The 25726-nt window shown below is 38.5% G+C and overlaps 2 protein-coding genes across 2 annotated transcripts; one reads left to right on the plus strand and one right to left on the minus strand.

Moving 5' to 3' along the window:
• The first annotated feature begins 1929 nt into the window (after positions 1 to 1929).
• On the plus strand, positions 1930 to 16248 carry RAB5A (RAB5A, member RAS oncogene family). The gene is made up of 6 exons (XM_032181498.1): positions 1930 to 2164; positions 7049 to 7298; positions 10459 to 10610; positions 11465 to 11587; positions 14397 to 14490; positions 15979 to 16248. The coding sequence occupies exons 2-6, from the start codon at positions 7136 to 7138 to the stop codon at positions 16092 to 16094; spliced, it is 648 nt and encodes a 215-aa protein (XP_032037389.1). The 5' UTR covers positions 1930 to 2164; positions 7049 to 7135; the 3' UTR covers positions 16095 to 16248.
• Positions 16249 to 17638: 1390 nt separating this feature from the next.
• On the minus strand, positions 17639 to 22007 carry PP2D1 (protein phosphatase 2C like domain containing 1). The gene is made up of 3 exons (XM_032180681.1): positions 20999 to 22007; positions 18061 to 18876; positions 17639 to 18009 (listed from the first exon to the last, which is right to left on the minus strand). The coding sequence occupies exons 1-3, from the start codon at positions 22005 to 22007 to the stop codon at positions 17639 to 17641; spliced, it is 2196 nt and encodes a 731-aa protein (XP_032036572.1).
• Positions 22008 to 25726: the final 3719 nt, after the last annotated feature.

The raw sequence follows: 25726 nt of genomic DNA on the forward strand, positions 1-25726 counted from the left end.
TATGAAGCACAAAGAGCCAAAGTTCTGCAACACAGTTCTCATTCTGTGCTCCTGATGGAGATGGCCATCACAGTACTCTAAGTTTGTAAATTCTTTGAAGTCTCTGAAGACCAGAGAATTTGATGTAAAATGCTTTAAGTTTTGTGAAACTCTTGATGGACACTAACTGTGCTGATATCCCTCACTGTTGTTAGTGCATGGTTACTTTCAGTTTATTTGCTTTTATTCAACTCATTTACAGATAGAAAAATATGGCTTTTTGTGTGCTGCACACATTCTATATGCTATGATATGGCCAAACCAATGGATGATATGATTAAAGAAAATGCACACAAATAGCGATAGAGGAAAGACAAAAAGGAGGATATTGGAACAGATGGATGCATGAAGGGAAAAAAAATGGAGAAGTGAAACCAAGAAGAAAATTCAAACAGAATAAAGAGATTATGCACATCTTCTAAAGACAGCCTCATTTATTATTACACATCTATATTTAGATTTAAATACAAAGAGATCGAACAGAACATATTATTAAATTCTATGAGAAATGCTGAAAAATACAGAACTCCATCTGGTGAAATCATGATCTACTTACATATTTTTTAACATCTCCCAAAGTTTCACTTTAGTTTAACAATGACATATGACCCTAGATGTCAAAAAATATGAAAACATGATCACTGGAATGGCTATCCTGGTGATTTCAGGCCTTTTGTTACATGGCTATTAATCCAGACTACAACAGAAGAAACTCATCTTCACTGCTAACATTCACGGACTCACTGAGCCTGAAATATGGTAAATGAAACTTACTCATTTAATTACTGCTGCATGCTCTCCTGCCTCTATTTCATACATTCACAGTGAACCTCTGCTGTTTTCTGACCAGCTGCTTGACAGCAATTCCTGCTGTCAGTTTCAACCAGCTGTGAGTGATCTGGAGTTTCATAGAGCAGGAGGGAGACTGTAGCTCTGTGTTACAGTCATAGGGTTATCCAGCAGGCACCTGCAGCCACATAAGTATTTGCTCTCTAAATTCTATTTAAGTTCACGTCATTCTAAAGATTTACTGTGTAATATTTTAATTTGTTTTCATCTAAAGATGTTTTTGTGCAAGCTGGATCCGGCTAGGATGGAAATAACCTTTTCTCATGTTGTTGAACTGAAGTGTATTTTAAGAGGACAACAGTATCAAATTTTGATTCAATATTCCAGCGATGGATTATCTAGACAACTTTCGTTTAATGATACTTAATCATGGGTACAATTTTTGATGTTAAACACCTTATGGATTCTGCTTTGAATTTCCTTCAAGATCTCATGGTTGGCTTTCGTTGAATATAGTTGATTGAGGAATATTTCTTGCTGCTGTTTTGCTTCTAACACGGACCACTTCTCGGTCCCACGCATGGCACCACGCCACCCACACCCTTCTCTTTTATGGGGTCAGCAGGTCTTCGCCTCTTCTGCTGTGAGGCAGGTCTTCCAGTCATTTTTGCCATTCCTACAGGCATCACCTCCTAACCTTTCCACATTCCTCTTGGTCTAGACACTGGACAGGCACGTGGGGCTGCCACGACGCCCCAGTGGCACGGAACGTGGATGACTGTGCCCAGTGCCTTGTAGAGCAGGGCGTGCCTGCTACTAGCAGGGGAGACGCGCTGCGTTGGCACTCGATACTGGGGCGATCTGTGAGGCTTTACTGCGGAGGGCTCAGTTTAGAGGAGCTGAATTCCCCGTTGGGCTGAGGGACGCCCCCGCTGGCAGGGAGGCAGGGCCGGGGCGTGCCCAGCCCCTGAGCGGGGAGGGGGCGAGAAAATGGAGGAAGGGGGGGGGGGGGAGAGAGAGGGGAGGGCGGGGCCACGGCACGCGCCGCGAGCCGGAAGCGCACGCGGCGTGCGGGCCGTGACGTGGAGGCGGCGGCGGAAATACGTGTGCGTGGTGTGTGTGCGTGCGGGTGTTTGGGTCGGGGCGCAGGAGGCGGCGGAAGTCGGCGGCGGCCTCTGGGTGAGGCCCGGCTGCGCCCCCGCCTCTCGCCCCCACCGCGGGGCCGCCTCCCCCTGCCCTCCTCGCGCCCTCCTCCTCCTCCTCCTCCTCCTCCTGCAGCCCGGCCGGACAGACAGAGGGACAGAGGGACGGGCGGACAGACGCCGTGTGTGGCCGGGTGAGGTGGGGCAGGCCGGGCTGGGCTGGGCTGGGCTGGACTCCGAGGGCGTCCCCCCACCCTCCCCCCCCCGCCGCCGTGAGGAGCCGCGGGGCGGCCGGGCCGCTGAGGTGCGGGCCTGCGGAGGCCGCTGTGTCGGAGGCGCCTCGCCGCCTCAAAATGGCGCCCCCGGTTCTCCCACTTCCCCTTATTCCCGTGCCTGGAAGGGAGCCGCGGGGGAGGGGAGGCGGCGGCAGGGCCCCGAGGGGCGGGGAGGGGGCTCCTCGGCCGCGGGCTGCCTGCCAGGGCAGGGTCGTGTCCCGCCAGGCCCTCGGGCGGTGTGCGGCGGGAGGTGGGGTGGTAGGGCCCTCGCTTTCCCTTTCGCTTGTGCATGGAGAAGGGGGCGATGGGTGAGGTGGGAAGGCGAAGACAGCGCGTCGCCATCCCGGGGACACCGGCGGGCCTGGTGTACGGCGTGTGCGCTGCCTGCGGCTTAGCTGGGGATGAAGGCATCGTGCCTCTGTCCTTATGCGTTTTCCAGGAGAGCTGAATTGTTTAAGGACTATCAAAATGTTGCTCCAAACAATAGGCCCGTAAAAGGCCATTATTCTCTCAACGTTTTCCATGTTTTTTTTTTTTTCCCTACCTTTGTCTCTTTCATGGTCTGTCTTCCATCCCCAGGCTGAACTGCTAGCTAAACTGAAATTACAGAGCTCCTTCCACACACTATTAAGACTGAATAAAAAGCATGGCATCTTCATTTTTTTTTCTAATTTGGTGGTGATTTCTCAGCGTTGCAGGCAGGATAGATGGCCTACCTAGATGGTATTTTTATCCTGTAATAAAAGATGTCAGTAAAAGGTAAATACTAGCTAAAGTAAGGTGACTAGAAACAATGATAGTACAGTCATCATTGCTTATGTTTCCTGTATGATAAACCAGTTTATCACAAAGCAATCAGTACTATCCTTCATTCATATGAGCTGATGAGATGGCTATTACATTTAATTGGAAAGCCATGATCTTCTTGCAGCGACTGTTGGTTCAGTTCTGTAACTTTACTGTCTCACTATGTTTCAATATAAACTGTTTTAAATACAACAAATATTTAGATAGTGACATGCACGGCTATCTTGAATGTTGCAGTAAGATGCCATGTTAATTCTGTCAACCCTGGAAGGGAATAATAGAAAACTTTATTAGTGTGAGTGCTTAATAAATAACTTGATCTAGATATTGTTTTTTTAAAACAGTGAAGGTAGTCATTATAAAGAAATTAGATAATGGCTGCAAACTCCCTGTTACACCAGTCTTCCTCTGTTCATGAATTAGAAATTACTACAATATTACTTATGATAAGAAATGTTATTTGCTTTGAAATGTGAAGTCTTTTCAAGTGGTTGAATGTTCCAGTTTTAAATCTATCATTTTTTTTCTTGTGGTCTTTGTGTTTGATTATGCACTTAATCGCATTCATTGTAGGAATGGTGTTAGCTGTCTTAATCCCTTTAGTAGGTTGGCTTTTGACACAAGTGTTATTTTGATACTTCTCTATTAGTCTCTATCAGCTTTCTTGTTGTTTAAAATAGGCACTGATCTGAACACTTAAATAGCTGTGAATTATTCCATTAAGTTGTGAGTTTGTAGATATTGGTTAGGACTGATGGAATTCTGCTCACAGACTCAAACATAAGAAATTTTATGGGAAGTTCTATGAATATAATTACGATTCTTCTCTCCTTCCAGTAAATAAAAATCATTAACAAGGAAGGATTACCTAGCAGAATAGAAATTTCTGAAGGGATGGGAGTACACAGCATCTGGTAAATTGCTTAGTAGGAATACTTGGTAACAGAAGTACGTTCCTAACCGTATGCTGTAAACTTTGTTATTCTGACATTTCATCACGGAGATGCTATCCCACTGGGGATATTCAGGAGAAGAGTGGAAGTTCCTACTCCCCAGAAGGAGCTATTTATTTGTAGTACCCATGACTGCAAAATGGTCCTTGCCTGATAGTATATGATGGAGTTCTCGCATTAAACTCCATACAAGTAGGACAATCTGTTCCATTTCTATTCATATGAGGATGTACACACTTAAAAATTTTCATAGTATTTTCCTCAGCAGATTCTTACATAAAAGTAACTTCACATCCATATGTACCAGTTTAAGAAGTTGGTTTAAGTGAAACTGTTGTATACTTCTTTTTGTGTAGATGAATGGAAATGTCTTAAGGTTGTCTTTTTTCAGGTATTCCAAACACATCAGTAGATGACAAAATTTACTCGGTACACAAAGCTAGCAGGGGCAGGGTTGAATGGGGGCAGTTTGGTGGGATCTGTTCTTGGAGACTTTGACTCAAGCTAAGAGTAAGAAATAGGTACAGCTGCCGAGCTCTTGAAGAAAGTGTTCAGAGTTGCCTTGAAAGCAATTTGTCAAAAAAGAATTAAACTTGTGTTTGTAGGGTACTGAAAGTAGTGTTCCTGTCTTCTGCTTGGTGCTTTTTTTTGGTTCTCAAAGCCAGTATTTTACAGATGACTTAAAGAACTGGAAAATAAGTGTGGCCTGAGGCTTGGAGCATATGTGGGGTCTGTAGTATTGAAGTCTACTTTTACATCCTATTTCCTAGTACATTCAGCACACCAGTCTAAAAAGAAAGTTCAACATCATTCTGTAATGGCTATGTCATACGTGGGCTGTGTCTCTTCAGATTAAGGAAGTATTCCTCATTTTTCACGTTTGTATGATGATTTTGAATTTACTGAACAATTTCAATATAATTTGAAACTTTAAAAGATGATGACTTCCATGCATTCCTATAGAAGATGATAGTGACTTTTATATATTGAAGGCAGTTGGGTATTCTCTGTCAGATTTTTAGTCTTTTTTTTTTTTTATCCTAAGTTCGTAAGAACTGTGTGGTACAACTGTGGTAGGTAGGTTTTATGGTTAAGTTGCTAGACACATGGATGCACCTATTGAATGAAGAATGTTTGCAGTATGTTTTCAGGACTCAATGGCCTTGGAAGTAGTGTGATGTCTGTCAGCTTGACAAGTGGTTATTTTTGCACAATACCTGAGTGTCCAGAATGATTTCTGATAAAGGAGGGAGAGGTGTGTGAACTTTGAAGATTTCTGGTTGAACATTCATAAAAATTCAGTATTTGCCTTGACAACTTCTTTCATCTCTAGGTCCTGAAAGAGTTTTGCAAGGGGTAGTAAAAACTGCTTTGTAAGTGTAAGATAAATAGTTAAATTAGATAAATAGTTAAAAGATAAATAGTTGGTCACTGGATTTAGCCCTTATGTCTTAATGCTCCAGAGTCTATAAAACATAAATTAAGAGTAAAGATTTAAAATTATTTCATAGTTACCTAAACATACTAGAATGCTACAGTGCAAACAGTTGTTGCATTTTTAAAACAGAAAATACTTAATTGTTTTCATCACTTTTCCAAAGGAAAGGATAAACAAATCACTAACAGGATTCTGGGCTACCTATTTGTTGGCCATGCCTTGCTGCTTCCTCTTGTACGTAATTTGGGAGAGATTAACTCCTTGTTACTGATCCACTTCTATCCAATGCTTTGATTTCTTACATAATGCTTGTGAAACTTGAGTATAAGGGAGTATTTAGTGGAGGATGGAGTTCTGCTAGAGCTGTGAAGCAGTCTGTTCAGAAATTGTCCTGAGTTTACAGAAGGAGAGTTAGGAAGGAGAATGAAGGCTTATTGTCTGAGGCAGGTGTATAGCAAACTGGAATCCTCAGCTGCCTGCTATATGATTATTTTAGCTGTCCTTGATGTTTTGAAATGGGAAGATAGCTAAGGCTACTACTTGGTTCAAATTGTAGTAGCTTTACCATAACAAAGAAAGAGCAAGACTTTTTTTGAAGGTAGTAAATTTGCTTAATTTTGCAGTATTAAAACCATTCTCTTCACTTGGAGAATATGCTCTAAACTAACTTGTTTGTATCCTAGATGCTAGAAAAACTGTATCTTCAACATGTGTATCTAATTCAAATATGTAACCATCTGCAGTAGGACAAAGTTGTAGGCCAAGGGGTTTTTAGGCTTGTAGGCCAAGCTTTTTTTTTTTTTTTTTTTTCCTGAGAGTTGAGTAACCATCACTTGGGTATTCTTCCTGCAGACTTGCTTGGAATTTTGTTTTGGGAAGTAAGAAGAAAGGGAATATAGAAAATATTATTCCAGTCTTTCATACGTTAAATCTTTTCACATGTAGACACTAATCTCCACTATTAAGTGTGTAAAACCGTGTGTGTTTGGCTTGGAAGTGAGAATAGCAGAGACTAAAGGCTTCTTTGTCCATATGAATAAACATTGTGATTTTTTTTTTTTTTTTTGAAGAAGAAGAAGCTTACAAGAAGAGTAGATATACCAAGGAATACACTGTTAACACATCTTCTTAACAAAGGTCTCTTATATGTATTGATTGGCTAGGATGTAGAAATTAGATCTGGAAATTTCAGTTTATTACCATTTGATAATTCTCTGGCTTGCACAAAGTGATCTGGATTTCTTAGTTGTCAAAAGACTAAATTTTTCTACATGTGAAAAGCTTTGTGGTTTTATTTCTAAAAGTACATTTTTAACTAGGAAAGGCATTAAAAAGTACAGATCTTGATGTACAAAGCATTATATAAGGAAACTGCATTTGTTATAAATTATAAATATGAATTGATAAAGTGTACTTGCAGAGAACTTGATGCGGTGATTGGGATTTCCATAAGTCTCCTCATTTTTTTTTTTTTGCATTCTTTATTGTTACTGACTTCTGAGTATTACTTAGCATTAGTAAAATAAATCATATGTAATCCATGGTGCATTGGTGAATTAGATTTTTCTTGCTTGCTAACACCACCCACTGTCTTTTCATAACCAGGCTGTTACCAGCAGAAGCACCCCTGAGTTCTGAATCCTGGACTTGCTTTCAAGAACTTGAAACAAAGGACTTCTTTCTAGTTTGGGCATGGCTAATCGAGGAGCAACAAGACCCAATGGGCCAAATGCTGGAAATAAAATTTGCCAATTCAAATTAGTACTTCTAGGAGAGTCTGCAGTTGGTAAATCAAGTTTGGTGCTTCGTTTTGTAAAAGGACAGTTTCATGAGTTTCAAGAAAGTACAATTGGAGGTGAGAAAATTTACCTTTTTTATTTATTTCACATTGAATTTATGTTCTTGGCATTGATAACCTTGAATGTGATGGCACTTTGAGAATGGGTCATTGACAGCAAGGATCAAATCTGAGCCCTACATCTCTCTATTTGAGAACTGTAACTTAGTAAGATGAAAACTGTAGTTGGCACGGGGCTGTAGGAAACATGTATGTCAAAGTGGAGAAAGTAAACATGCTTGAACTGCATAGTTCTGAGAAGTGGACTTCATGTTGAATTTTGTTTGTAGGTGTGTGTGTGTCTCTTTTAATCATGCTGTATGCATTTTTTTCACAGGGTTGTGGTGGTATTTATGCAGCCTGGCTCTGCTTTTGAACTGGGAGAACTTGCTATGTCTGCATGCACTTCCTTTGTCATTAATCATGAGATTTAATATACTATTTTTACGTTTTGTGACATGAGAAAAATTTTGTGTTGACTGTAAGAAGTCAAAAAAAAAATTCAGTTTAACTATGACACGTTTTCATTTTTCCCCCCGTTTTCTTCTGCTAGCTTGCGTATTGAAATTGTTTGTGCTTACTGAGCTTCCTTGAATAAACTTAAACACATTCTTAAAACAGTATAATGGCATACGGACTAAAACAAGATATGGATTGATTAGTATTGTCCTGTAGCCCCTTCTGCTGCTTGCATGAATCAGGTTGTTTCACTATATTTATGGCAAGCCCTTCTAGTCATCCATGTCTTTACATATGAACAGTTGACAAAACGTAAAAATCTACTAAGCTTACAAAAGTGAAGATAAGCCAAATCTCACTAGGTGTTAGATGTATTTATTTTGTATATCTGTCAGCATAAATGGAGAACCACTTTTTTCTCCTTTAACACCTTACTAATGCTCATTTTTGTCTTTGTACTTATTATAATGGTTTTGGGATAGGTGTTAGTGTCAAAGATTTATGTATTATTACATATGTTATGTGATAATATAGAGAACATTCCCAGTGATACATTGACAAGCTAATTCACTATAGCTGCTTTTTTAAAATGAAAAAATAAACAACACTAAATTCAGTGAAATTCATTGTTAAAGTTCAGTAATGTTTAATTCATTTAACCTCTTTTTTGTTTTCTCCTGTTTCAGAGTCTTGGTAGAATTAGAGAGAACTCAAATTCTATTTAACTGTTTAAAAGCTATACAAAGGTTAAAGAAGACTTAACTCCAAGCTGAAATATGTGCACGTTAATGTAATTTTATATTAATTTATTCCTCTTCTGTGCTAAACAGAAGCAAGGAAATGCTGTATAATACAGCTGAGAAATATAAAGTGCATCAACATTGGGATTCTGAAAGTTTTCTGTAGAGAAAGCTGTGCAACTGTAGCCTGTATTTGCTTTAGGCGTAGTTTTCTTTGTATACAGAAGGGGCTTCTAACAAAGGGAGGATTATGTGCATTGAGAGTCTGAATAAGAACTTCTGAAAGAGTGCAGTTCAAGGCAGACATGTTGGACGGTGGTCATGTTTGATAACTGGACTTCTCTACTTCAGACTAGTGCAGCAGTGCCTGTTAGTTGCTTAAGATAAAAGTATTGATGTTAATTATCTTGAAAGTCTATCATCCTTAACATGGTTGATTATCAATTAAGTATGGCCTTGCAATACAGAAGAAAGGTACCTTGTTTGCTGAAATTAATTTTTTTTGTTGTGGTTGAAAGCTTCCTTTCAACAAAAGCGAGAGGGTGGCCCAGAATAAAACCGTTGTTTTAATTCTCTTCCTGAATATATCCCTTCATTTATGGAGTGTAAGTACATTCTTATGTTGAAGAGAATATCTGTAAGAATGTCAAATTTCACTCATTTAGTATTCCTGTCTCTGTCTTGGAGAAATATAACCTTAAGCTGGTTGAGGAGGAAACCCTTAGTATGGTGCAGAGTGTTTTGTGTTTTTTTGGTCTGTCTTCTGGTTCTAGGCTGCTTGGGGAGCTACCAAGCGGAGCCTGTTTTACCAGTGCTTGGATATTTAGCCCTTAGAAACTTAGTGATTTAACATTGGAACATCAAAACCTTTCCCTTCTCCAACCTGCTTGCTCATCTCCAGTGGATGCTAATACCCCTGAAGCAGGAACATCTGACCACTGACAGGTCAGCTTCGCTATGGTAGTTACTGTGTCCTTTGTGGAGCAAGGTTGACTTGCTTTTGTTTTACTGTAATAAGTTAGTCAAAAGTTGCAGCAGTTCAGGAGTGGTTCATAGGCTACAATGTCTTGGAGTAATTAGGACAGGCTAACATCTGTTGGTCTGTGCCACTTCAGGTGTTTGGTTTAAACTGAGTTTGGTCACTGAGTCCACTGTTCCTGCCAACTAGGGGCTTCCCTTAGTGTTTTGTTGAGCTTAATTTTGTTAATGTGGTTTCTGTAGCATATGTGTATTCACCCTTGTATTTGTAATATGTAACTGTAATCTGAATGGAAAATACTGCTAGGAGTAACTGCTTGAAGAGTTGCTATCAATTACATAGTGTTTTCTGTAAATAGAAGATCATTATTTAGGGGCAATGATAGATCCAGCTTTTAGGTATGCAGATATATCCATTGCCACTACAGCTGAATATAAGTTTCCCTGAAACTGAAGGCTGTGAAAATTGTGCTTTGAAAGCAGTTCTTGAGGTGGCTTGGTGAAAAATGCACCTGTATGGCTGCTTTACGAACAAGGACTTCTGAGAAGTGATTTGTTTCCACAATCATTAGCAAAGGTGGAGTTGCCAGGAGCTGCAAATCAAGGCTTTAACATGCTATTCAAATAATGTAAATGGAGTGTAGAACTGTAAATATCTGAGCTGTTGGAGTATATCATGAAGGAGTGCTGTCTGTTGTATCAAGATGAAGTATTACTAGTAGATGTGAGAGAAGTCATGGTTACTCAGATTTGCTATTAGAAAAAAAATCTTTCCAATTATTGCTTTCTTATGTCTTTAATGTGTAGAAAGATTGGTTGTTTAAGGAACTGTTCTCTGTTGATCAGTTCCAATCTACCAGCTTCAGACCTGTTATATTTTAATAATAGGCTTGAACTGTCAAGGAAATCATGCCTGATGCATCTCTGTGAGTAATATAATTTCATATGAATATGTAGATAGAAGCAGGTTTCTGGTTTCAGCACCTCTATCTTTTTTGTAGCTGCTTTTCTAACACAGACTGTGTGTCTTGATGATACAACGGTAAAATTTGAAATTTGGGATACAGCTGGGCAAGAGCGGTATCACAGTTTAGCACCCATGTACTACAGAGGAGCACAAGCAGCTATAGTTGTATACGACATTACAAATGAGGTAAGTACAATATAAAGAGGTATGAGAGGGATCTGGAAGTTCAGTGGTCTTGAGTTTGTCTTTGTTTGTTTTTTTAACTGACTTGTCTGTATCAGTTGATCATGTAATGTTGGGCTATGTAATGTTAAATTGTGTCTGGAAATTTTTCTTGCCAAAAGACCATTTCTAGCATTTTTAAATTAAAAAAAAATCACTTGCAGAGGTTTTTAAACCCACTTTTACTTCACTTCATCTGACTCGAACTGTTACACTCACCACAATGCTAGTGACAATTTATTTGTGATGGTGGAAAAAGTTTTAATGTATTATTCTGGCAAGTAATATGTAAGGATTGGAAAGGCAGCACAAACCATTGAGACCATAACCTCACATTATTTGATTTCTTTTTATCTGGACTTAGATGAGATAAGCTTCATTTGCTTTTGGTAAAAAGAGACTTAAAAAAATGAAACCCTCAAAAACCTGGCATCCTTATGTTGTATTAGCCAGTGCTTATTAGTTAGAAAATATTTGAGACTCTTCAAATATATTCATAAACTTGATTCTTTCAGAGGAGGAATTAAAATTCCTATTTTCTGGCTTTCCTTACTTGGGCTACGTAAATCTTCCTATCTTTACTTACTTTTTCAGCATTGTCCCATCTAAGCATATTTTAGAACTAAGCTAGGAATGTATCTTTTTTAAAAAAAAAAAAGTGTTAGACTGTTGGCACATTGGAGTTTGCCAATTTGGACAAAGGTGGTAGCCTTGCATCAATTGGCATTTCACTGGAAGTAGAGATAACAGATTAGGATAATGGGTGAGTACAAAAGGATGATAATACTCAAGTTACATCATTTTGCAATCATTTACAGGAGTCCTTTGCCAGAGCGAAAAATTGGGTCAAGGAACTTCAGCGACAAGCAAGTCCTAACATTGTAATAGCTTTAGCAGGAAACAAAGCTGATCTAGCTAACAAAAGAGCTGTGGATTTTCAGGTATGTATGTAACTTCTGTTTATAGAAATAGCATTTTGTTGGAGTGGAAAGTAAATAAGTCTACTGAGAAGCTTATTTGCATAGGCTAGCTAGTTGTTACGGAGGTCATGCTGTTAAATATAAGCATCAGCTGAGACTAATTGAATTCTACATGCTATTGGAAAGTCTTATTTCTGTACGAGTGATATGTACCAATTCTTATTCTTATTTACTTATTTACTTATTCAGAAGAATAAGTAATAAAAATAAAGTTTAATTTTTGAGGAATAACTAATTTATCTACATATCTTTAAGGGGTAGTTGAATTTCTATTCTCCTGCCTTCTATCTAAAATCACCAGTAAATAGAGTGTCAATGGATGAGATTAGGAACAAACTCTATGTGCAAAACAATTCTCTGTGGCTTGTCAGCGGGGGAATTTTGATTATTGTATGATATAAAGGTGATTGACACACTTAACTTGTTTAAGGCATATCATTGAAGCAGTGTTTCAACTTCTAATTGTGCTTTCCATGGTATTCTTTTTTGTTATAGCTGTGCTCTCTTCCATATTTGTTTTCTAAAAAGTTTAACTAAGCCATCAGAAAATGGCTTCCAAAGCAAATAAAAACTCACTAGAGATGTTCTGTTTTATTCATGGCTGGTTGAATTTGAACCAATTTTCTTAAGATCATATTTATTACTCATTAATTCTCTTACTGTTTTAATCCTTATTTGGTGTCATTGTGTGAGATACTGCTGTGTACAGTAATGAATTGTTTCGTAACTTTAGAATTATTATTAATGAAGATTAGCAGCAATTTTAGTTTTGTTTTTTTGGCCAGAGTTTAACATTTAGGTTTTCTAATTTTATGCTTCCATGTCAATTGTACCATAAGACTAAATCATGAAAAAAAATCAGTGAAAAATTGTGGTATGTGTCGTGGTTTAACCCGGCTGGCAGCTAAATACCACGCAGCCGTTCGCTCACCCTCCCCCCTCCCTCTCTGGGACGGGGGAGAGAAATGGAAAGTGAAGCCCGTGAGTTGAGATAAAGACAGTTTAATAAGACAGGAAAATAATAATAACAAAATAATAATAACAATAATAACAATAATGTTACAATGGTGATAATAGGAAAATAATAATAATATGTACAAACAAGTGATGCACAATGCAATTGCTCACCACCCGCTGACTGATGCCCAGCTTAACCCCGAGCAGTCCGGCCCCCTCCCCCCGGCTAACCACCCCTATATATTGTTTAGCATGATGTCAGATGGTATGGAATACCCCTTTGGCTAGTTTGGGTCACCTGTCCTGGGTCTGTCCCCTCCCAGCTCTTACTGCACCCCCAGCCTGCCTGTTGGCAGGACAGAGCAAAAGGCTGAGATGTCCTCGGCTTGGTATAAGCACTGCTCTGCAACAATTAAAACATCGGGGTGTTATCAGCACTCTTCTCATCCTAAGCCAAAACACAGCATTCCACCAGCTACTAGGAAGAAAATTAATTCTGTTCTAACTGAAACCAGGACAGTATGTAACAAATCATATATGTGTACTGTCAAAAAAAAAAAACTAATCAAATTTAGTTACCAACATAGAACTACCTTTACTGTTTTTTGTTCTTACAGTTGCATTCTTAATGTTTTTTGAATGTTAGGGTTTTTTTGTTAACATGGATTCGTCGTCTTCTCATGGGCTTGATAGCCTTTTCTAACTGCATGACACAATGCAGATTTCTAGGTATTGGTCAATGTGTTACTTCAGATACAGCTACTTGTGTCTTAACAGATTTTACTTAATTGAATATAGAAGCCTGCAGATGTTTTTTTTCTTTTTTCTTCATAGGCATTCTAGTTTGGCTTTTTACAGATATCATGATGAATTCAAAGGCAATTACATAATGAAAAGACGCTAGGGATTCATAGTTGAACTGGCTAACAGGAAGTGGCAAAAATAGGGAACTGAAGTACAGAGTGAGTAGATGAAAATCAGACTAGAGAAAGAGATAACGTGGCAAGACACTTGACATTTCAAACTTGTTTTATTATAGTGAATTTCTGTCAGGTTAATGAAACTGTTCTGATCAATCTGCCTCAGCTGAAAGATTCAAGATGCTTCAGAAACTTATGTTTTTTTCTAGGGGTGGTAAGAGACTTCTAAGATGGGCCATCAAATGTGAAGAGCTTATTCATTCTTGCTATCACAGCTAGTTTCTTGAATCAGGGCTGTCTTTAATAAATACTTCTAGTATTATGTTTTGTGGTAGGTTTAGTCTGGGATATTTTTAAGACAAGTAGGGTTTTTTAAGATTGCATTTCTAAATGCTTAACTGCTTGATGGAGTCATAACTTCTTCGTAGCTAATGAATAAATTTGTCGTGTTTCAACAAACCTTCTTTCAAAACGGAATAGAAATTGTCCCTTATTAGAGGTAAAAGTACAGTGTAATAACTGAGTTTAGTTTTTCGTTTTTAAAATTAACTAATGCATTCTTTCTACATCCACTGATAAGGAAGTTGTGGCGAGTTGGGGGTCAGCCTTTTCTCGCAAATAACTAGTGTTAGGACAAGAGGGAATGTATTCAAACTGCACTGGGGGGAGGGGAGGGGTGTGCAGGCTGGAGATTAGGATAAATTTCTTCTCAGAGAGAGGTTGGAACAGGTTTCCCAGGGAGATGGTGGTGTCACCGTCCCTTGGGGTGTTCAAAGAAAGGGACGTGGTTTATGGTTTAGTGGGTAATATTGGTGGCAGGGGGACAGTTGGACCAGGATCTTGGAGGTCTTTTCCAAACTTAATTATTCTATGATTCTTATTTTATCTTTCAGGAAGCACAGGCTTATGCAGATGACAACAGTTTATTGTTCATGGAGACATCTGCCAAAACATCTATGAATGTAAATGAAATATTTATGGCAATTGGTGAGTTTATGAACATACTGAGAATTTAAGGGAATTGTTTTCTTGAGATTTGTATACTCACAAGCTCCTTCAGTTATCCATGTAAATAATTTTTTTGTGTTACTGAAGTTTCCTTAGTCCCCTTCAGCTCCTGCTGATATGTCAGAACAATTTACTTGAAGCATGTTTGCAGAGGTCTTCTGTCAAGCACCTAAACATTTGGATTAACTTGTAATAGCTAAGCAATGTTACAATAACTTTAATTCTGTCAGCAAGATTCATATAACTGTCTTGACTCCGCAGTTGATGGTACTGCTTCAAATTTGAGCAAAATTAAGATGTAGTTGCAACTGCAGACAAAAAAGGAAGCCAAGTATGCCTTTCTCGTGGTATACTTAACCACTGAAAGTTTCAAATACTTCATCTTAATCATAAAATGTACCTAGGATTTGTTTAACAAATTAGTATAGGAATGTAAGAGCGAATATATAAATGTGCCTTGTAATGTTACAGTTTGTGCAGATGCCTTGGGAAGGTGTGGAACTTAGAGTAACATATCTCTTATGAGACAGTGATAATTGAATCTGGAAGCTGGAATCTAATACTGCTGTGTTGTGAAGGCATTTTTCTACTGATGCCATGTCTGCATACTGTCTGTGCAGCTTAATATCACATGAACTTTTGCGTTCTGTCAACTGAGTTTATCTCACTTGATGTGCTATCTTTATTCTTGCTGCCCGTTCTTGTAGTTGTATTTCATTACTTTTAGGAAAAAGTTGTTCTTTAAAAAGCTGGCCACAGCCAAATTATAGAACAGGGATGGTGATTGGGTCCTGATAAATGGGGCTGTTTTGCCCATGTGAAGTCCTCTTAAGTAAAACTTAGCAATTTTCTGACAGAAAGCTAGAAAGACCTGCTGCTCATAAGGGTAGTGCTTGTCAGTGATACTTTCCATGACTAATCGGGAAGGTGCACTTGAGCTACAAGGACAGAAAAGAAGTTGGCACAGTCAACTGACTCCTAAGAACGGAAGATAGGGTACAGCTTGGGGGGGGGGGTGTATCAGGAGAAGAGGGAACATAACTTGGTCTAGTGCTGAGGATTACTTCTTACACTGTAAGCAATACTTACTCTGTCTAGTTATCTGGGCAGTAGGTTGACCAATTTCTGTCTGTTTTATCACTTTTCAGTCTTTCTGTATCTTTTAGCCCTAACATCCTGATCTTAAAGCAAGAGTCATTGTTTACTGGCATTGCATACCTGGGCAAATACTTTTTACTGCTCAAGGTACTAAAGCATTTCACTTCTAAATCTCAGATAAGGTAGTTAATCATTAAGAAGTTAAGTGTCTTAACTTCTTTTATTACCAAAATGCTGAATCAAATCAGATTTTATAGTGATTATATTGATATGCTTATAGAGTAATAAAGTGCTGATTATTTGTGTACTCAAGTGATTTAACATCAGAACAATCTCAGTTTTACCTATTATTTCTTGTTGATTTTATAGCAAAAAAATTGCCAAAGAATGAACCACAGAGTACAGGAGCCAACTCTGCCCGAGGAAGAGGAGTAGACCTTACTGAACCCACACAACAACCCAAGAGTCAATGTTGTAGTAACTAAAACATCAATTGCTTTAAACTGTTCTGAATATTCTTCTGCTTCCTAACTGTTAATAACCATGGAATTGGAGTGCTTAACCTGGCCCAATACAGCTTCCAAACAGCGAAGAGACTTACAATAATAGTCAAGTTTATGATACAGAATTTCCTTTTGACCTAAAATTTTAACATGCATGTATCTGCCACTGTCTGTAATGTTTCAGCAGTAGAGGAGTGATGGAAGCGGAATAAACTTCCTTCAGTTGAAAAGTTTTAAAAATCACTCACCAGTAGGGATATAGAAGAACTACTTTCGATGGACCTAATTGGCCAGTTCCTGTAGCTTCAATACTGATTACTGTTAAAATGAATAGAATTTGATCTTTTCATAATTCTCAATTGTGCTTTAAAACAGTTTTAGAAACAGGGTCTAAAAATTAAACTTATTCACAGTATTGATGCAACCAGTTGTTTCTGCAGGTATCTACTGTTTAGTTATACATTCCATAGTTTAATAATTTAATTACAAATACTTGCATTAACAATTTTAAGAACCCTATGCTTGCAGGAAAGTGGAGTTTTAGTTGGTACACTGTATGTAAATTATATCAACCCAGTTAGTTGTCTAAAGCGAATAGTGATAAATCAAGTTTAACTTCATTTCTAATCTGTTCAGAAGGTACAAACCAGTAAATTCAACTTTGCAACATAGGATTTTTTTTCCTTTGCAAACTGTAAAGAGCTCTTCAAGTAAAACCACAACAAACTTGGTGTCTGTGACTTCTTTCTTGTTTTGATCATTGCTGGCCATTACAGTTTTGTTTTTTCCCCTAAGGAAAAAATAGTGCACTAACAATTATGGACATTCAACTTGATTTTGAATTTGGATATTAATGTACTGTAAATAGGTACTCTGCATTGTAGTCTACATTTGTTTAATACTTTCTGTAATATTTAAGAGTTGCTTAAAGGTATACAGAATGTACAGTTACTTAAAGCTAACTTTTTTCCTCTCTAATCAAAGGGGGTTCTAAGTTCTTCCTTTACGGCTAGAACAGTAATAAATGATGCTCCTGTATCTGTAACATAAGTACTGCTGTCTGTCAGTAATGAACTTTGCAACTTTGTTTTCCAAAGTACATTTTATTTTGATCTGTCCAGTATATTGCACTAATTCTTTTAGTTATTTTCATTATATGAAATCTACCAAGTGTGTCAGAAGAGATGAATTAGTCTATTTAAATGTTGAACTGATAGCAGAAACTTACCTGTGCAGATTTTAAATTTGCAGTAATCTGGGTTTAGCAAGGAAAATGACAGTTCACCAGTGTTTAGTTTTATATTGAGGTGCTCAGGTTTGAATAAAGTGGTTAAAAAAGAAATTGTGATTACTCTCTTTTACCGTGAATTTCAGAAGCTTTTATTGCATTAGTAGAGTTTAAGAGAAGATGTCTGATTAACTTCCCTGGTCAGCAGTTAAAATGATTTTGTGTAACTTCGTGGCTCAGCTAAATGTAAGCTTGTGCTGTATGTACTGTGGAACTCCACTTACCGTATGATAAATTTTCAGATGTTGAGGTAGTTAGGGATCTTATCACATCCACTTAGAAGTACAATCAGAATAGTAATATTATCTCTTGAACCTGCAGCTAATGCAGTCTTTACCAGTTGTTCACTGATGTAGCTTGCTGCTTTCTCATAGAGCCTCTCAGAGGCGACCCAGCCTCTTCCTGCAGCTTGTGATTCACAATCAGACAGATACATTTTTGTGTCCTGTTCAAAATCTGTTGGGGCTTTACAATCCACTGGCAATGTGGTCTTCAACACTTGCTGGCTGGTATAACTTGCAGGTTTGTCACAGAGTATCTTGGAGTCCATTTTTTCTGCCAGGTGTGGGCATGAGTCAGATAGGTGTGCTTCTGTATCTTTCTGAGGCTGTTCCATGTCTGTAGATCCTATTGTCAGTGCATTCTTTTGCAGCTGTTCATGGATGTGGCTTGAACTGGTTGCACAAAAAGTGTCAGTGTCTGTTTCTTCTTGAGCTGCGTTCTGTGAACGTGGCTGAAAACTCTTATATTGACAAATTCTTCTGTCCTCTGACTGTGTCAGTTCTTCAGAGTCACCTTGTGTAATATCAGACTGTTTTATCCCTCTGTTCAGTTGACCTTTTTCATCGTTACTGAAGAGAGACAGCTCTGGATCAGCTTGGTTTTTGTGGTCATTTGTTTCCTTACGAACTTTGTCTTCACTTTGCAAATAGCTGCTCCTAGAACATTTTGGCTTGCTTTGTGTGAAGTTGCCTTTTGAGCCACTAGGAAAAATATTGGAGTACAGCATCTCTATTCCATCTTGCAGACCATTAGTAGCCTCTGAGTCGTTTAAGTCCTCTTCAGAGAGGGTCATCAAATACTGACATTTATACAGAGAGGCCCCATTTTGGTGAACGTTTTCATACATTCTCAAATAATGAGTGAATGTTGTTAATGTTACTGCACATACTTGACTGTAATCCAAAACCTCCCAAAGCCCATTAGAAGCTAAAACAAGAAATTGGCAAGTATTATCAATAGGGACAGAGATGCTGTGAGGTACAGGTATAACAGATTTTTTCAGTACTGGATCTCCATGGTGTCCAAGACCCCTTGTAGTTTTAAGGTGACCCTCTACTAATCCATCTAGTTCATTAGTGCTGATGTTTCCACCATTCCGAAGTATGCGTTTTCTCTCACGTACATTAGATGTGCTGTGATCTTCTGAGAGGCAATAACTCTTGCCATTTTTACATAAAACTGCATGCACATTCCCTAAAAGTGAAATAAATACTTTGAGTTATAGCACACCGTTTTTTTGATGCTGTTACATCAATGATTAGTATTTTGCTAAGGACTAGGGGAGGGAGGAAAAAAAAAAAAGCTGAGATTGTTCTATTTCCACAATCATAGGTAGCAATATGACTATCAATCCAGTTCCATTTTACAGCAAAGTTTTCTGTGGTATCTTTCTCCCAGTATCCATAAGACTATACCAGATCCTTGTATAAAGAGAGCTTGAGTGGGATGGTTGCTTTGCAGATGCTAGGCTGGCTACAGTGTGTTCATTTATATGGTGTAATTAATATTTTCTGACTAGAGTAGGGCACAGATCTACTTCGAAAAGTGTTTGTAAGTAGGCAGTGCTTAAACAGTTGCATTCTTTGGGAAGTATTGGTGTTATCTAGTGTAGGGGACAGCTCCAAGTATAGTTCATGTGAAGGCAGATTCTCTAGAAGGTGACTCACAGCATTGAACTGAAGAATATCTTTTTTATTGATTATATAATGTAAATATCTTAAGTTATCTGCAGCGTGAATGTATTCTTGTTCCCTCCCCCTTACTATGATTTCCATGGAGAGCGAGTTGATTGTCTAAAGCTTCCTTTGATCCCTCAGAATAAGACCCCCAGCTGAAACCCTAACAAAGGGTGTGATAAGTGAAACAGTTTGCAAGGAAGAGTAAAATCTAGTTTGCTTTTGTATGATGCAAGTTCATCTGCAAACCAGAGACAGGGCAGAAAAGTCAACAAGAACCAGCTGACCTATTTATATGGTATGAAATAAAGCAATGCTGCCATCTCCTGCTCTGCGTATCTGATCGTTCTCTTCAGTTCCTCATCTGTTTCTGAAGGAACATGTTTATGCTGCTGTAAGAACACATACCTGGGGTGAAAAATGAAGCTTATGCAAATCTTTTTTTCTTCAATGTAATGAATCAGGTGGGAAATTAATGTATTAGTTTAAATGAATATACATTTAGAAGTGGTTCAAAAAGGCTTGAAGCATCTCTGATCAATTTCATGCCTTACCTCATTTACAGGGCTTGAGCTTACAGCATCTTTAAATGAGGCCAGCATAAAATTTCACCTGGGAGGGCAGGATGCAGGCAGGTAATTACAGCTAGAAAACTTAAGTTGGGAAAATTCTCTAATAATTTTTCTTAATGTTTATCCTATGTCTCAAGCTTATTGAAAGAAAAAGGGGGGGGGGCAGGGAAGTGTCTTCCTTGGTATGAAAACATGCGTTTGTTAAATCTGAAAACATTACAACTTTTATCTGAGTTGCTGCTGTACTTGGTTAAAGGTAGGATTGCATCTCCTGCAAGAATGTGATCTGGCACTAGATTACAGTTTTATTACAAGTAACAGTGAAATGCAGGTGACAGCAAAAAATGCTTGTTGAAGGTAGAAAAAGTATGGATATAGCAACAAGTGGGAGAAATGAGGAGAGGAAAGGGGGGTCAACTGCAGTTACATATTTCAGTGTCAGTGCAGGTTCAAGTTGTTTTATAGCATTCCATAGATTTGTGGAGAATCGCGTATATTTGCTATATTTTTAAAATATGGGATCAGTTTTATCCAAACGTGGATTTTTTTGCCTCCTGAAGAAGAGACGCATCTCAAAACATTGTCACTTTCCTGTTAATCTTTGTGGCAAAATATAGTGGTGCTTAAGTCTGACTGAAAAGAACAGAAAACATTTTAAGCATGTTCCAGTGACATGAGGAATTTATCAGATCTAGAATAAAGTTTATGATTGCCTGCCCTTAAAATGATGACATCTTAGCCTCCTATTGACTTTAAATAAATAAAAGTCACTACTTTTACACAGATTACTTGCATAATATGCAGCATTTCCTAATTGTCTTTCCTGTTAGTAAATTTACCACCTTAACTAAAATATCGTCTTGAGGGTTCTCATCCAGTAAGGTTGGTACTTATTGTCTGATGCTGGTATCAATTACAAGGGAATTTATTGTGCCTCCTTCACACTGTCAAGTTAAAGCAATTGCAGCTTTGTATTTCCAAATCTTTACTGCCAGTAAGCCTCTGAATTAGCTTGTTTTTCTCTCTTTATTGGGTGGAGAAAAAAAATCCAATGTGAGATGTACATACCTATGTTAGCAATGTGCAGTAACCCAGCAACATCCTCAGCTGTCCTGGTTAATGGACTATGTGCTCTGGTTTCAAAGTGTGTTCTTTCTTCTTCATTACCATCTGTATTTTTGCTGTTGAGTCTTTCTATCAAACAGGTAACAGCTGAGCAGCCGCTCCAGCGAACTTTGGAAACTTCATTCCTTCCTAGTCGTAAAAGTCTGTCCATTCTCCAGAAGGACTTGGCGTATGCTTTGTGAATCCATTCGTAATTATTGGTCTTGTTGGTCTCATCGTTGTCCTGTTTATCAGAAAAAGTCATCTCCTTTTTCTTGTAGTCTGCCTCAATTACTGTGGCAAAAGAATTCAGAATTTGCTGTTCCTCCTCAGTCTTTTTGTAGGAAGAATCTGTTTGAGCAAGCTGATCAAGAAATAAAAGTGGAAGCTCTGCTGCAACCATTTCTGCAGCTGTCACACCATGACAGCCATCGACTAGCCCCAGAAAACACGTATCTGACCTATTTCCATAGTTGTCCACTACAAAAAATCTGTCTTCCATGTCTCCCTGCCACGTGGAATTTTTATCTTGGCAAACTGATAATGCTTTTATTGAAGGATTTTTTATTTTTTTAAGAATACCAGGACTGGTGTTGAGATCACAATATGATGTAGGAGTGTGATCATCGATAAGGAACTCAAATGAATAATCAATCTTCTGCCTATGTCTTTCAGAATATTTAGGAAGCTTGGTCAATTTTGAAATTAGCTTCTGTCTCTGAGCTAAAAGTGTTTCATTGTCCATCTCTGTTTGTGAGCTATTGTAGCCCAGCGAAGTTAGGGCTTTGTGTTTTTTATTATGGTAAAAAAGATGGTTTGGATATACTGCTTGTTGACATGCTGAGCAAAATACTGAAATGCACTCGGCATCCTCATTCTCAGGTGCAATTGTGACCTCCTCCAGATGATCTTCCTCATCTGTGCAAAGTTCAAAATGAGATGGGTTTGATTTGTCTTGTGATTTTTCTTCCATGTCATTCTATAAGAGTTCAATATGCAATGAATTTACACTCTGATATTAGGTCTTCTTTTCACTTTTTTATAAGCTCTAAACTACATCACTGTATACTGGGACCCCTGTTTATATATGAAATTACATAAAAGGTGTAAGAACTATGTTTAAAAATTAGTAATACAACAAATGCAAGAACTGAAAAGTTTTGAAATATAAAATGAGTAACAATTTAGATTTATACTTGCTCAGGTCTAGGTCAGTTCTTTGTTTCCTCCTTGTGACTTGATGCATAGCCCTGTGCCTTCGCACTGTTAAAAACTGCAAGTATGAAGTAGTACTTCATCAGCTTTTCTGTATCTATTCATCACTTTCCAGACACAGCAGTGTAGTGGCTCTGTATTTAATATATATATATATATATATATATATATATATATATTTGAGATTAGTATTAAAAAACTTCAAATTTTGCATGGGCCTGTAGCATTGGTATATCTCTTTAATCAATCACACTTATTGGCAGCAGTTTTGGTTGTGATGAATTTAGAAGTCAACTGGAAAAAGAAAGATTTTATAAGACAATAAAATATTGTCCACATATATGTAATTTGTTTTTCTCACAAGAGCAAGGCTTAGCAATGTTAATGTTCTTTTAATGTGGGATGCTCTTTGAAAGTGTCAGTTTCTACATTAAGAAAGCATAAGGAAGAGCAAAAATATCAAGTGGGCCAAGCAGTGTTTGAGATTTTAGATCTCTGGGTAACACACCTGCTCCTGGAGTTTGGTTATTTAGTTCAGTATTTACAGATGAAAAACAATAGGAAAAAATGTACTTGTTATAGGGTTTATCATAATCTCTTTATAGATTTCTGACTTTGTTAGGCTTTGTAAACTCCTGCTAATCCACCACCAGGACGAACAGTGGTAGTTTAGTGGTGGTGATTTCTGACAGCTGCATTGAAATGTGGCAAGTCCATCCTGCTTTGACCTTGTCCATTTTCTGAGACTCTGTCTTTAAACTTGATACAGACACACCTTAAAGCAGTTCCTCTGCAACTGTTGCCTCTTCAAGGACTTCAGCTGGGAAGGATGCTTCCTTCTTTCTCACTCCTTCTGTCCATTACCTGTGGGCTTTCAGAATCTTAAAGAATCCAAATACCTGTGAGCAGCTGAGGTAGAACAATATAAAATTATAAAGAGGAAAATCTCTTCTGTAGAGAGTGATACCTGCTGAAGTATTAGTAGAGCTATTTAAAAACAACAAAAAACACAACTTTTGATGCCATCCTATACATTGTCCTTACTGAGGTGGACTTGCAAGCAGCTACAGCTCTCAATCTGATGTAGGGCCAGTTTAGAGGAAAGTCCTTCTCTCAACTAGAGGCGAGCATCAGAAATCCTCCAGATGTGCTGCACCATTCAGTGGCGCAAAATAAGTAGGTGTATGGTTGAACTATCAGCAGAAGACAAGCTTGCACAGCTTGTCTCTCTTCCTTTATTTTGCAGTCTGAATCTGAGCACAAGCCTTTTCACTGCTGTCTTCGTAATGACACATTCATGTCTGAGAAGAGTTAGGGCTAATATATACAGAAAATCTGGCAAGCTGTTTTCAGTCAGCCTTTTAAATATAAACCCATTTTACATGTGGTGTGTATAAAAGCCCTTAGAATTACAGCCAGGAAGTTGAAAGTTTTCAACAAAATGTTAATTTGGCCTCAGGAAACTTAATTCTTAACACTTGCACACTCTGTAGATGTATATATATTTGTAAGTGGGTGTAAGTGTTAATAAATCACTATTTTGGAGGACAAAAATGGTCCTAGTTTATTACAACTTGTAAATAACCAGGATGATGTATATAATAATTCATGTAGAATAACAAGATATGCTACAACTCTTCAGTTGAAATCGTTTTGCTCATAATTGTTAAAAGGACAGCCTTGATGTTAGATTTGTGTATAGTATGCATTCATTATTTGTGCATACTTCATATATTTTACAAGCTGAAAACATGGTAAAAATGAAATTAAAAAAAAATCCCTTTGTTAATTTTTTATGAATTGAAAGATTAGTTTGTATTTCCTTCTCTCCTTGCATCTCCCTCATCAGGAACAAGTAAAGACTTGCAAGTGTTTTGCTGTAGGGTTTAAGGATAACAGTGAGATATTGCCATCACAATATAAGAAGCCAAAGCTCTCAGAAAGGGAAAGAGAAAATGCAGCTTTCTAGCTCACTGCAATTTCCTTGTGCCTATTTAGGGAGCCTAAACCTGGCACTGTTTAATGTTCTGAGTTAAAAATAGAGGTGCAGTGAGGAGAAAAAAAAAAGTTGGAGAAGAATGGGGAGGGAACCACCATTTGAGATTACGTGTGTTTTCAAGGGTAAAGAATCTTATTTACTCCTTGTATCCCAGCAAAGAGCTGTTTGGTCACCTCTCAACCTTGCTCCTATGGAAGAGAGGCTGCCTGGAAGGGAGGCTGCCCTGCTGTTCTGCTGTGCCCACCCGCTGCCCTACTTGTGAGAGCAGCACAACAGAGGCAGACCACAGGGCTGTGGGCCAGGGGCTGGTGTGGCTGAGAATACCATTATCTCAGTAAATCTTGTATCTCTGGCACTTGGTACTGCTTGCTGTTCATATAGCAAGGAGGGGTTATTTTCTGTTTCTGCAGTTTGTCTTTACAATATGTTTTTGTTTTGTTTTTTAAGTAGTGAAGATGCCACTCATGGAGTTTTAATGATCCAGGATTTGATTTGTGGCGAAACAGACGTCCCACATGCCTTCTTCTCCCTCTGACACATGCCATTCCTGTCTCCACCCAGAGCTTGCTTCTTCCTCTCTTACCTTTGTCAGTCAGCAATTAAATTGTACAATCTCAAGTCCAGAATACCTTCCTCCTTGAGCTTTGTATTATCAGTATTTGCTACATGTTAGTGGTCTCAGAAAACTCACTGTTTGAAATGCTGAGAACAGCACCAGGAAAGGTGCCCGCCTGCCTGAGGGTGACAGGAGGAGGCAGAGAAGGGCTGAGTGATGTAAAATGGAGGTCACAGTCTCACTGATCTTCCCATCACAATATTATCAGTTAATAGGCATGAACAGGCTGCACTACTGCAAATTCTTGCTGAACAAGCAAATGCGTCATACCTGTATACAGAAAAGGTGACAGGGACTCAGCGTTGCTGGCATTGCCCTTCCCTTAGTGTGATGTGCCTCGTGCTGCAGGTCCCTGCCAAGCAGCAGGCATGGGTGGCCAGTGCCTTCTACTGTTTTCTAGGAGTGCTGGGCCTCCCAACCCACCTGCAGAGAGGATGTTGCAGAAGGAGCTTGACATCTTCTCCCAGGTGAGTCAGCCTAGGTCAGCATAGCACCTGACTTACTGTATTCCCAGCAGCAACAACACAGCTGCAAGGAAGTCCTGTTGCGAAAGGTGTGGGAAGAGATACAGGTGAACCCGGTGAGTCACGAGCTGTGCCGGGGGCAGCGCCTGCCTCCAGGACTTAGGAACACTCCCAGCACTGGCCTGATAATAGGCAAGGAAGGAGGAACTGATTAATAATTAAAATAATTACAGAATAATTTAAGGTAATTAGCCTTCTCATTTATCTTCCTAAGCGTTGTTCAAAACTGGAATCATGAGATTCCTGGCCCATTGGTTTCATGTCATCTTGAAATCGTCTCTGTCATTAGGTCGTCTTAATCAGAACTGTAATTTGTGACACTGTCCACCTGAAAAGAG

This window comes from Aythya fuligula, chromosome 2, assembly GCF_009819795.1.
Source record: "Aythya fuligula isolate bAytFul2 chromosome 2, bAytFul2.pri, whole genome shotgun sequence".
Classification (NCBI taxonomy): domain Eukaryota; kingdom Metazoa; phylum Chordata; class Aves; order Anseriformes; family Anatidae; genus Aythya; species Aythya fuligula.

Excerpts from the sequence above, each read along its gene's own strand:
- RAB5A (XM_032181498.1), top strand. The coding sequence starts at position 7,136 with ATGGCTAATCGAGGAGCAACAAGACCCAATGGGCCAAATGCTGGAAAT. Across the intron at positions 10,611-11,464 it reads TATACGACATTACAAATGAG|GAGTCCTTTGCCAGAGCGAA; the intron begins GTAAGTACAATA and ends AATCATTTACAG. Across the intron at positions 11,588-14,396 it reads AAAGAGCTGTGGATTTTCAG|GAAGCACAGGCTTATGCAGA; the intron begins GTATGTATGTAA and ends TTTATCTTTCAG.
- PP2D1 (XM_032180681.1), bottom strand. The coding sequence starts at position 22,007 with ATGGAAGAAAAATCACAAGACAAATCAAACCCATCTCATTTTGAACTT. Across the intron at positions 18,877-20,998 it reads ACTGCACATTGCTAACATAG|GGAATGTGCATGCAGTTTTA; the intron begins GTATGTACATCT and ends TTTCACTTTTAG. Across the intron at positions 18,010-18,060 it reads AACCAGTTCAAGCCACATCC|AGCCTCAGAAAGATACAGAA; the intron begins ATGAACAGCTGC and ends CAGACATGGAAC.